This window comes from Acomys minous, assembly GCF_964271855.1.
Source record: "Acomys minous genome assembly, chromosome: 3".
Lineage (NCBI taxonomy): Eukaryota > Metazoa > Chordata > Mammalia > Rodentia > Muridae > Acomys > Acomys minous.
Window position 1 is genome coordinate 7830950 of NC_140485.1, and position 13216 is coordinate 7844165.

Genomic DNA, 13216 nt, shown 5'->3' on the forward strand with positions numbered 1-13216 from the left:
TTAACATTTTCAATAACAATTTGTTTGTGTAAACTACATAATTAAAAAGTATGTGTCTGGCAGAGCCTCCAAAATATGTACATGATACAACAAAGCCTACCTGTCCTCCAGCATGCAAGAAAACCAACTTTGGGTTTAAAAAAGCAAAAGTGGATGCCTCCCGTGCCATTCATTTTCAGCTCTGTCTAGGTGCCAACTAACTGAAGCAAAGGTTTTGTCCTGTGACTTGCTCATTCCAGAACAAGATCCATGTTTGCTGGGGGAGAGGTAGTATTCTGAGGAAGAACATCAGGAAATCTCCACGGAGTAGCTAGAGAGACCATCCATATCCCGTGGTTTGCACAAATGAACCTATGGTTGGCCTCAGGTGAAGTATGGCCTGGCCTCCCAGCTAGATCATTATGCATGACCATGGCTTTCACTAGAGCTTTCTGGAATGCAAAGCATTTGCCTGTCTGTTGCTTCCCACTGTGCAACTGAGACCTGATTAGAATTTCAAGGTGGTCATGTGTGAGTCCCCGCCCCAAAAGCTACTGGTCTATCTCAGACTATATTGTTCATGCCTTATCTCCTAGGAAGGCTTTCTTGATGAGTTAACACATCCATCGCAGGCTATAAAATGCGTGCTCCCCTAGGGAATTTGAAATATTGAATGTGACCCCCCAATAAACTGGAAATATCTCAGCATGTCAGGCCCTTTGAAGCTTTTAGAGTGAAAGACATCCTGCTCTGCTTTCTATGGAAAAATTACAACTAGGTATGCTGCTCCAGAGACCAATAACCAAATGCCAGATGAGTCCCTGGTGTCCAACGATACAGCAGACAATGTAAAAACATTTCTTAGGCTAACTTCCAGATATGAACAGGGGCTGCTCAGAGCCCTGGAGTGGAGAAATCATGATTTCACATGAAATGATATTTTTAGTTGCGTAAAAAATGAGGAATGCGTGAAGCTGTATATGATATCCCACAGCATGCACCTCAAGATAGAGGCATGGGCCACATTCCCACTGCTCACTTCCATAATATCCCTTTATTTTACTTTCCTATCTCTGTAATAAAACTAATCCTTGAGAAAAATGGAGTGCTTACAGAAAGGTCATCATTTTAGCGGCTGTCAGTTTTTAATAGCCACCTCACAGTCTTTCCCTTCAGTTTTGTGAACTTAGCAAAATTGAACATTTATTTTAGCTGAAGACGCTGTGGCATAGCTTGCACCCCTGGCTCATCTCTGATGTGACCTCTGTCTTCTTATTCTGCACGTTAACGTTGCCTTCTAGGCTTCTCTTGCTTTACCCAGGCTTCCTCCTGCAGGTTCTGCGGTGCTCCTAAACCTGTCGTCAAAGCCATTCCTTTACCATTCATAGTGGAGAAAACAAAGCTAATGGGTGATGGGGACAGAATATGGACCAAAGGACTCCCATTGGGCATCTCTGGGTATGGAAGGGCTGTTGCAATGACAGCTGCCAGTGATTTGGGAAATTACATAGAATCCAGCTGACCACTGTGTTCAGAAAAGTTCCCACCCTAAAGGTTCAGAAATAAGAGGGTTAGTAAATGACAAACGACAAAAGCTCATCAATCACGTGACATCAGTCATTTACTGTGTGACAGTTGAGCCTTAAGAGAAGGTGCAACTGAGACCTAGGCCCATCTGGAGGAAGGCAACAAGGCCACTGATGGGAGAGCCACACCGTCATTATCCCTGTGTTTTATTTTTGCTTTTGTTTTTCAGGAAACTTCCAGGGGATTTGATCAACCAAGAGTCTCAGTGCTGTGCACCCTTCCTACCAAGCCTCATGCAGAGCTGGCTGACCTGTGAGTGCACAGATCAGGTCTCAACGCAACGTGGCCATGTGTAAGCAGGCAAATTTAAGTAAACAACAATACTACTGATAATATGATCATGAAGTAACAGTAGAGGAATATCTGAATGAGTAGAACAATAAAGAATGCCATGGTTTTATATATATATATATATATATATATATATACTGTATGTTTAGTTTGGAACTCCAGGCACCTGGCGAAACTGCTCAAGGCCTCGTCTTGAACTGCTAAGACTTCGTTTTTATATACTACAGTCTGTTCTGTGGCAATCCTCCTCTACCCGAGCTGTGTGAGCACTTCTTTTGAGTTTCTCTTCATCTCAGTAAATACAGAAAAAGTTTACCTGGGTGCATTAGCCAAATAGTCAGTGCTTATTTGTGACTCTACATATGTCCCATTTCACATCAGACACCATGTTGGATTCACCTTTATAATAGATATCCCTAAGTTTGCTGATATTCAGCTTTTCCTATTATGTAAGAACTTCATTTTTCTGTTTCCTGGAACTTAGTCTCTGGGTGCTTTTCATTGGGAAAAATATGAAAAAGAACAGCTATACACATAATCCCTGTGTTTATGCATTTCTGATGATGAGATGATATTTCTGTCAGCCTGGGCTCCTGATGAATCCAATGTCCTCTGATGACTCTAGACATACAAATGATCTGAACAACAAATAAACCATTGCTGTTTTATAACACTGAGACTTGGGGATGCTTTGTAACTGTGGAATAAACTAGTCAACTCACTGAAAACAACCCTCCAAACCTAGTTAAAGTGTGTCTTAAACCTCATCCTTGCTACTTCCTTTTATACTAACATAGTCTCTCCAAACTCCTATGTTTTATCTAGATTTGCAGCAAGAGTCTCTCAGTTGAAACCCCTTCATCCATCTCTGATATTTATAAAGGAGATTTCCCAAAAAGTAGCAACATTTATTGTTTAAAGAGTAAATAGATCATGTTCCCCCTTTACCCCAAACCTTTCAGGAACACTATATTAAACTAGGAATATGGTCAAATATCTCCCATTTATTATTCAATTTTTACTATGTCTCCAAATTTGTCTCTTGACATTCTTCCATCAATAACTATCACCCCCTACCTTACCACTGCTTGTGGTACATTCATGCCCTACTCTGCTTTTGTTTTCTGGCTCCCTCCTTGTGAGATATTTTTCCCGCAAGAGCTCTGTGTAACTTACCTTACTCCTTCTCATGATAAAAATCTTTCTTCCAAGGCTATAGCCTCTGAAGAGTCTTGGTGGCTCCTAAAATCATATCTCCTCATAATCTGTTATATAGTTATGATACTTGATTTCCTAAAGAACTCTTTGGACTGTGTTATCTCTTTATTTGTTTAACTTGTTCTCTCTCTGCATACTAATAATATCAAAAGACGAGGGTTATTTGTTTGTACTTCAGTGTTTTGTCCCTGGTAGAAAAGTGCCTCTTGCTTGCTGGGTTTCAGTAAATATTTGTCAAATGAATAGAGTAATGAATAACTCACTGAACCAATCAAGATGTCAAAACAATAGTGCAACAAAAAGACAGGTGAATTGGAAGTAATAGTCTTTCACAGGTCTTTAACCTAGTTTGTTTTGTTAAGCAGAGCAAACGCTAAGTGAAAATCCTATTGAATAATCAGTTTGCATAGCTCTTATCTATCACCACTTATAATTTATTTATTCAGTAAAACCTAATGTGTCCAAATTAACTTGCTGACACTCTTTAATACATATTAGAACAAGGAGTTCTTAAAAGGTAACCAGCATAAGATATATTTAAAGTCGCCATGACTAACATGCTACCCAATCAAAATGACCTAAATTTTCTGCAATGCCCATGATGTATAAAAGGAAAGGATATGAAATCAAAAGATTGGCTCAGAGACAGACTAGGCAAGAGAATTCAGTAGGTGACACTAAGATTTTTTTCCCAGAAGTTAACTCTTTAGACAACTTTACTGAGATCAATGTGCTATGATAATTTGTCAATGAGATGTACATACGAACAGCATGTTTTCCTATTGATCATCAGCTCCTCAATGGGAGCTCTCTATGGGCACTTGTATCATGGACCAAGGCGACAAACATGAACTTTCTTTAGCCTGTATATTCTTGAGTTAGACACAGTATACTTGAAGTGCTATGTTAAGAAATATTTTCTTATGTCAATGACATATGTAGACAGTGTCTTCAAAGGAAGTCCAGTTCTTTCCCTGGCTCTAGTGGCAGTGGAGCGAGGAATGGCGGGAGACATGAGACGAGAGACCAATCCCTGTGACTTCGCAGCCTTGAGAATCCGATCTAATTTTCTGTTGCTAGAAGAGGGTGATGCTGGCATTTTCTACCATAAATATCCCCAGAAGACTGCTGGGAAGATAAGCCATGTTTACAAGCTAGATATATTAGTGCCTTGCTTTCTTTTTCCTTCTTTGAGGCAAGTATCATCTAAATTGAAGTTGTGGTACACACACATTTCACATTTGCAGGGAGGGAAGAGACGACAGCAAAATGTACATATTTGGCAATATGGTCTTTACTTCTACTAGAGACTAACAATATTTATATCTGGTTCATGAATGTTGAAATTGTAGCAATTAGAAAATGACACTGCAGCTTTTTTAAAGTATGGACAACCACAAATCTCAATAGGAAACTTTCATAGCCTTTTTTTTCCATATTCAGCCATTTCCAAATATTCTTTCCCCTACCCAAAGAGAAAGCTAAATTCACAATCATAAATGGACGCAAAACTCACTATAATAACTAAGTCACTATCTAAAGAGGAAAATCAGAACAATCAGAGAAAGGAACAATGCACAAGGCTGTACATTGTATAAAACCCCCTTGCTGTTTTGATGGGTGAACGGACAAACCCCTGGAGTGTACAGCTTCCTGTTTTAGCTGTATTGCTGCTTTATTTCAATGACTAATTATCTGGCTTATCACTCTGCATGTCCCAGCATTTTCCATAGACCTTATTGAATGAGTAGAAATAGAGATGAGACACATGCTCTGATAGAAGCATTCCATTTCACTTAAAACAAACAAATAAGCAAACACACTCAGCCATACAGTCCAATTAGCAATTATGCAGTGCTATTACAGTCCCACACCTAGAAATCACATTAGAAAGGGGCCTAGTTATAAACAACGATGGAGCTGCGTAACAGACATTACTTTAGCGTAATCCATTGATGAGGAAAACACCTAGGAAGAGTGAAGAATCATCAGCAAACCCATCCCAACGTCCTCACACGTAACCCACACTGTGCAAAAAACAGAAACAGCAGATTTTGGGGTAGCGTATTTGCTCTCCTTGCTCATCTTCTCCACCAAACTGGTCATTATGTCTACCTCAGCCAAATGGTTATGGAAAATATTGAAGCCCATGTAGCCCCAAATGAAGTAAAACAAGATGGCAATGGCATAAGGACCAGGTCTGGTTGACATTGATGCAGCTTTTCTGCTGCTGTTTTAACATAGGATCAAATCACACACTCTAGAATGCCCATGGTGTCGGTCCTCTTACCTCCTGATGGTTCTTGGCCAGCCATTCCTTGATCGTACCCAGGGCAATGACTGCAGCAGGCTCATTGGGAAAACCTAAATGAAGAGCACAAGAAAGCAAATGAATAAGACAAAAAAGAGGTGCAGAAGTCGACCAGGGTTTAAGGGTTGACTTCATTACATAGCATTCCACTCAATAAGCAAGTTAAATAAGGCTGGTAGTGATAAATTTTACCTCGATGTGAAACTTTGGATCAATGACATGGCATTAATAAGACTAGCTTTATCCCAGTTACAAAAAAAATAAAGCATTAAATAGCGATATCAACTAAAAATATTCACATATATTTAATAGTTTATAATGTAATTTCTCTATTCTCAGTATTGCTCAGATCAAAATATCCTATCCTCCTCAGCTTTTTTAAAAATTTAAAATAGAGCTTTTTCCTCATACTAATATACTGATTACAGTCTCCTCCAACCTCACCTCCACACTCCTCCCAGATCCACCTACCCACTTACCCACATACATGTCCTTTTTTACCTCTCTCTCATTAGAAAACAAATAGATATCTAAATAATAATAATAATAATAATAATAATAATAATAATAATAATAATAATAATAAATACAAAGACAAACATACCTGAATAGGACAAAACAAACAAACCCAGAAAAACAAAGAGCCAAAGAAAAAGCCCCCAAACACACATACTGGTAAACTCAGAAATCCTACAAAAACTAAAAACCATAATATATAGACAAAAAAATTATATATATTTTTAAAAGGTCTGTGGGTAAAGGGGGAAAGGGAAAGCATCATGAGACAAAACAAAACATAACAAAACAAAAAAGGAGAGAAAGAAAAAAAAAAAAAAAGAAAGAACAACTTCCAAAAGTGGCATTGAGTTTGGTTTAGGTCAGCTGCCTCTTCAGCTTAAAGAGCCAGTAAATGTGGCTCAGAGAAAATGTGTAGTTGGTGCAGAATCATTAGGTCACTATTCTATCAGCAAACTGCCACAAGGCAAGGAAGATAACATACCAAATAGCTACAGTGAAGAAATCTATTAGCAGTATTAGATGTCGGTGATCCCAGCTCTACTTGGGGACACTAGAGAGGATGAAAGGGATGAGAATCCCATCCACTACACTGACCTTCTGATGTGGGTTTGATTTTACCACAGCAGCCTGAGTGGCAGAGCTATGCTTCACCTCACTGCGGGCACAGACACTCAGAATGTCACAAGCACATCCAGTGCAACTTTTTAGCTATTGTGACCTGAACACATCCCTAACATAGGACCATCAGAATCATTACACAATCTGCAAACAGAAGTGGAAGAAGGAGAAATCTAACAGACTCACGTTTCTCTGTTGCCAAAAGTGGGGACAAGTGTGATTATTTTATTGAAATACTTTTTAAGCTCTGCACTGGCTTCTTCATCACTAAGTATCATTGCCTTCTATAAGTCTTCAATCTCTCTCCTATTAGACCTTTCTGGATTCCCATGTTCCAGTATGCCTCATTTTCCCCTACGTTTTTCATTTTTAAAAATTATCTACAAGTATACAATTGAGTGTTTATTAAGTTGCACATTGCTGTCCCCAGAGTACTTTAATGATCATTAAAGACACTCCGTTTCCACCAACAGTCATCCTAAAGCTCAGGTCCTATCAGCATTTCTGAGATACCATTTAGAGTCTCTTATAGTATTGTCTGGCCTGACAAAGAGAGACATCGCTGTGTGGAGAGTTCCTCTCATGGCAAATACACAGGAATATGTTTATACTGATGGCTCAGCTCTTAGTGGCATACAAAGAATGAGTGGGAAGGATGGGAAACCATTGTAGTCCCTCATTTACAAGCATTCAAGAACAAATATTGCTTTTCTGACTAGGTTTTCTGAAGGCTTTGCTAGAAATTACATTAGGAAGTTGGAGGCAAATGACAGGGCCAACGTACATATATTTTAATTTATAAACAAATGGGAACCTCTGTGATATGAAAAAGGCCACAATGTTTTAAGCACTTGTAAATCCTTCTGTAATATTTAGTGTTCATTTTCTCTAAATGAATATTTTGTAATATAAAACTTTTAAAATTATAAAAGAAGCTGTTAGAAAACTGGTAAATTAGTAAGCTATTATTGAGCCAAAACCCAAGTTGTTATCTTTGCATTTTCAACAAGATTCTGTCCAATAATAGTCCAAAGTTTAGGGAAGGAAATAAGTGAATAAATATGCAACCACAAAACAGGAAGAAAGGTCTAGTAGGTTACAAATACACAGATAACGGGGACTAGGAAAGAGATGACAAAAGCTTATGGCGTGGACATGCAAAGTAGCCATTCAAGACAACACTGTCCTCACCAGTAAACAGGCAGTGGCAAGCAAATGACAGAACAGGCAGGGAAAGTGACAGGGAGATTTAAAAAAAAAAGAAAGAAAGAAAGAAAAGAAAAAGAAAAAGCAGGTGTATGCATGAGGCTGCAAAAAGGAAGTAGGGTATGATTTTGCCACGATGGCATTAACCATAACCTCCTTTGCTTAGTTGAACACTGACATCTGTAGACACACTTTCCTTGACATGTTCCAGTATAAAAACACAACCTGCCTTCATCTTGGCTGGCTGGCTATGGGTCACCGCTGCGTGTTTCCACTCTCCCTGCTGGTGACCGAAGCCTGAAAACCGTGCCCCTCCAGAACATGAACTCTACTTCCTTTTCCTCTTGATCTCAGGTGAGCTCTTATATGCTTAGTTGCGCTGCTTTAGTCTTTGCTGGCTTCTTCAACCTGCTCAGTACTCTGGGCTCAGACAGTCTTTCTCATGTGCTGCCACTGGAAACACCAATGCACTCTTTCTTGATGCCACAACCCAGCAGCATCACAAGCACCTCTCTGCATTACCCTTCTAGTGGCCTCAGGAGCCCTTTTCAGACTTGTCTTATCTTTCTCCACTTATTCTCAAGAAATTCTTCTCCAACTTTAAGACTCAAAACATAAAATTATAGGGCTAAGGATATCTATAAATACTGTCATCATATTCGATTGCGATGGCCACCTGCATTCACACTCACCTTGAGAAGACACAGTTGCCCACAGATGAAATTAGACAAGTTCTTATAGAACCATGGCAACCAAGGGCAGTTCTCAATTATCCGTGACCTCTTGGTCCCTCTCACATACATCAAAGCCTCTGACACAGTGTTATGCTTTTCATCATGACCTCAGGGGTCTCTGTATCCCCGGACTGATTTCAACACCTGAAACTATGACCGACCCAAGGCCGAGTCATCGTGTACTTGACCTGTTCATCTTCAAAATCAACCTCCTCCATCCCACTCCAGGCGCCGCCTCCTTAGGTCACACACTGAACCTTGATGCACCATTTTCCATCTACAGTTAAAGAGTGAAACTCTCAAAGCCTGTGTTCTCCACTCACTTGCCAAGCCATGCCCCTTTACAAGCATTTCATGCCTCCTCTCTACTCATGCTAGTCCTGGTCAGTCAGCGTCAACACTCCTGGATGCTCTGACTCTGCTCTGTGTCTCTAGGCTCATGTCTTGGTACATTGCTACCTGCGATCCCTCTTAACTAAAGCCTCACTGGCTGCTTTGTACTGTGTTCCCTTACTTGGTCATGCATTTTGTGTAGAAGTAAAAGACTGAGAATGATAAACATAATTCTCATGCGTTAATAATGAGGCCTGACTATGTGGAGCTCACTCCATGGTGATGTAGGACGCACTCTGCATCCATCTACAGTCTGACTCCTAGTGAGTTATGGCCCTTGTACAAATGGCCAGCGTCAAGAAAAACAAATTAGCCTATAAACTTTACTACTCAAGAAGAAAGTAAGATGCCAAGCCACATATTTAAATATTGACCTTAACCAAATGGCCCACAAAATAAGACCAAGTAACAACCTGTTTTACTACTATGAAGGCCTCCAACCCTTCTCAGCCATGACAGCCCCTCCAGGCACTGGCAGTGCACTTAATAATTTTCTTTCTGTCCCCGTCCCTGTGTTTCTCTCTCTCTCTCTCTCTCTCTCTCTCTCTCTCTCTCTCTCTCTCTCTCTCTCTCTCTGTCCCCCTCATCCCTCCCTTCCTCCCTCCACCCCCTCCCTCTACCCTCTCCCTCACCTTTCATGTATGTGTGCACATGCATGTTACAGTTCTGCATGTCTGGATGTCAGAGGACCACGTGTGGGTTTAAGGGATTGCACTTGAATCATGAGGTTTGGCTGCGAGTACTGGACCCCACCAGGCCATCTCACTGTCCTGATCTCTTTCCTCTGTGTCTGTGTCTTGTTCCAGTGGTTTATAGCTGGTTGAACTGGCCTTGCTCAGGACACTTTGCATGGCAAATGGGTGGCCCAACTAATGGGGTTAAAGGAGCTTCTTTGGAGGACAAAGGTAACTACAGTGTACAATCAGGTATGTTCCCGCTTTCTTTGGCTTTTCTTTAACTGGTGGTGTTTCTGGCTTCTTCTTCTTCTCCAGTGTTTTCCTGAAAGCTTTAACCCATAAATGTAAACCCCACCCTCAATTCAGTAAAATCACACATTTGCTTCAACTCCAGTGGCTACCCTTTGGCGAAGATTTCTTTATGTGAATTAAGTCCCTAAGCTTTATCTTTTGGTCTTCATTTTGCTTCCCTGCTGTGTCTCTCTGAGGAGGAGAGGGGTCTTTATTATTCCTTCCTTTTCATTCTCCCTCCAGGGAAAAGGGTGGGGTGTGGTTGGTATGCACATGCAAACATTTTCTTTCTTTAGAGTTCCTGCCCTTCCCTCCACATTATTACCAGAATAAAGCCTGGCTGAAATTGTGGGGTGAGGGCACAGAAAATTTCCAAGTTTCTGCTGGCTGTTGGGCCAAGATAGGTGCTTGTGATGAAGATGGGAAAAGAACATCCCTAGGCTGTCACCTCATCCTGTCTACCATGGTGGGCTCATGCTGAAGTCCTTGACTGAAACTGGGACACTTGGCACTGCCTTGGGAGCGGGACACGCTAGTCCTGCTGTTGTTTTATGGCATGGGCAAAGAGTCCCAGTGGTTCAAGCCTGGCAATTTTATATGGGTGGAGGGGACACAGAAGACAGAGAGGGAAGGAACAAAATCTGTGTGTGTTTTTCATTCGCAGCTATCATTTCCCACTCCATCTGTAATGCTAACTCTACCCCTCCCCCCCCCCACCCCACTCCATCCCACCACTGGAATTCCAAAGCTCCTGTATCTCACTTATGGCCATCGTTTCTGTCCGTGCCTGACATCATTATTTATAAACAACTGACTTTCATAGTGCTCTTGGAGCAATAACAGTAGTACCTCCATGACATTTTAAGTCAGGGCTCCATTGCGGAGACTGACTTGTTCTGCCACAACCTTTACAGATATCTGGGTCCAGCCTGTCATCAGAAAACCCCACATTCCACCTCCTCTGATCCTCCCCCCTTCTCTCTGTTTTACCCCTTCTCCTTTTCCTTGTCCCCCTCCCTTGATTCTCTTAGAAAAAAAAATGTACACCAGTTTTTCAGGGAAATAGATGCCAACTACAACTGCAGGGTTAACAAAGACTTTTTGGTTCCCCCATATACTTTCTTTCCATTTCTCAGACAAGATCATTAAACCTTTTCTTTATAGTATGGCCGTCTTTTGCTGAAATGTAACATTCTATAATTCTCATACCCTTGTGAGACCAAATTAAATGCAAAAAAGCCTTTAAGAACCTTAACAACAATAAGCCTGCCAAAAACCAATAGCAACAATAACCTTTAGTTTAACAACCTGTGAACCTGGATCTTAGTTTCTTACTCTTCGTCATAAACGCATTTACACCCAACCCTTGTAATAGGTTAGCGAATTTGTGTGTAATGTTGCCATGTCACATGATATTAGAGAAGGAAAGAATAAAATGTTTCAAGGCTGTTAAAGTTCCTAATATCAAAATCTAGCAAACTGATACAAACCTAGTAAACCAAGGTTTGTTTACAATTTTCATTTGTTTATTTATTTAGTGTTTGTGTATATATTCATGTGAGCGTGTGCACATTAAGATGTCTTGTGCATATGCCTGTGAGTGTGATTGTGTGTGTGATTTGTGTGTGTGTGCGTGCGCGTGCGTGCAAATGTGTACATGTCACTTCACTGGCACAGATGCTCCTGAGATATTGATCTGCTTTTAGTAACATTATCAGAATTGGCTGTAAAGATTCAGAGTTTATATTTTTTCAAATTAATCATATTTCCTGCTGGTTATCAGGCTAATACCTAAAGCAAGAGTCTTGACCAAGACCCATTGTAAACATATAATTGTTCTGTCTAAGTTTCGTTTAAAAGTTACATAAAAGCTAAAACTGAAAAATGATTACTTCCTCTTCCAGACTGCTAAAATTGTCCTGGGTGTTTAACAACTAAACACCAGAGGTCCAAACTAACGAGGATAAAATGGCTAGAAGGATAACCCGACAGTCTGCCTCTGGCACTCCAAAAAGACCACTGGGCCTCAGGGCATGGTAGGACCTCTCTAAACGAGCCTTGCAGCTCCAGAAAGTGTCTGTCATCTTCATTAGAAGGACGTGGAGAATGTACGTGAACCAGAGGCATATTTGAGGCCTAGTTCAGGAACTGCTTGCCTCCAAGACAACAGATGGATCTTGGGATCAAAGGACCTGTTTCTTACTCAGGGGAGGCTAGAGCACTTTAGGGTGAGGCCCATAGCCTGGGCCCTAGGCAACCTTCCCAGTCTCACTGGAGGTCAGCACCAAGCTAACAGCAGAGTTGGAACAAGGCCCAGCAGCTGCAAAGGTAGCAGTTCAGGTGTCAGCAATGGTCACCCTCCCACTTCCAGAATAAATGAAGTCTCAGATGGTTCCCATCCCCCCTTCCTGGAATAAATGGAGGGTCAGATGATCACAGTGGACAAATGGCAAGCAAGAGACTGAGCACAAGAGCACGCCCCCAGCAAGCCAGCCAGCCTTCATTTGTAAACCTTGGGCACCGGGGAAGGGTCTGCAGGGTGAATGTGTCTGATTCACCAGGGCTAAGGGTTACAGGATACTTTATCTGCATACTGTGGTACAATGCCTCATTTACAGTCAGTACCATTGGGCCCTATCACAAGAAGGAGAAAACAGTACTTAATTATCCTATGTGTGAGGGGATGACTTTTAAGTATGATTAAAGGTCATTTGCTAGAGGCTAGGATCTCTACAGTATAGGGTGGGGCACTTCCAGGAATTCCCCCAGCTTGTTGAACAAGTTCCTTATCAGGAAAGGGTCTGGCCTGTAATCTTCCCTGAGGGCTATGTGACATTCCTTACAACATCTGGGGTTACCAGATCAGATGGAGTGAGAACCTCGCTGAGAAAAGGGAGTCCGGTGGCAGCATAGACCGAGTGCAAATGGCTAGCCGAAGAAGTCAGACTTCAACCTTATCCAGCAGTGTCCCACATGCAGGGGGAAGAGGGGGAGGGAGGCAGGAGAAACACCCCCTGTGGTCAGCAAGGCCCTGACTCATCCACTCAGATGGAAAGCATGGTAGAGGACAATTAAAGGAGCTCAGGGTTCCTCCTAAGTGCCCATGAGTAACCCCTGAGCAGTGTCACCTGCACTAATCAGCAAAAAGGAAAAGGTTAATTTGGGGTTAGCTATTTGGTCCCAAATACCAAGCAGGAAAGCATAACCAATGATAAATAAACCCATCCGTACTATCACAAAACAAAAGTCTACCCACCCTGCCAGGATTCTATCTGGACCTACTCTATCCAGGGCCCCTACACTTCCTAAAGTTTTACGAAAATAGTAATCAGGTGACCAGCTCTAGCTCTCTTAAGACAATATTACCAAGTCTTATTGAGTATGCTGCCCAC

The 13216-nt window shown here is 41.4% G+C and overlaps 1 protein-coding gene across 5 annotated transcripts in view; it reads right to left on the reverse strand.

The window, feature by feature from the left end:
- MACROD2 (mono-ADP ribosylhydrolase 2) overlaps positions 1 to 13216 on the reverse strand; it is a 1913815-nt gene that overhangs the window by 522694 nt on the left and 1377905 nt on the right. For all 5 annotated transcript variants that reach the window (XM_084774709.1, XM_084774708.1, XM_084774707.1 and 2 more), the window contains exon 8: positions 5366 to 5439. In XM_084774709.1, the coding sequence (XP_084630835.1) occupies positions 5366 to 5439 (74 nt within the window). The remainder of the gene's footprint in view (positions 1 to 5365; positions 5440 to 13216) is intronic.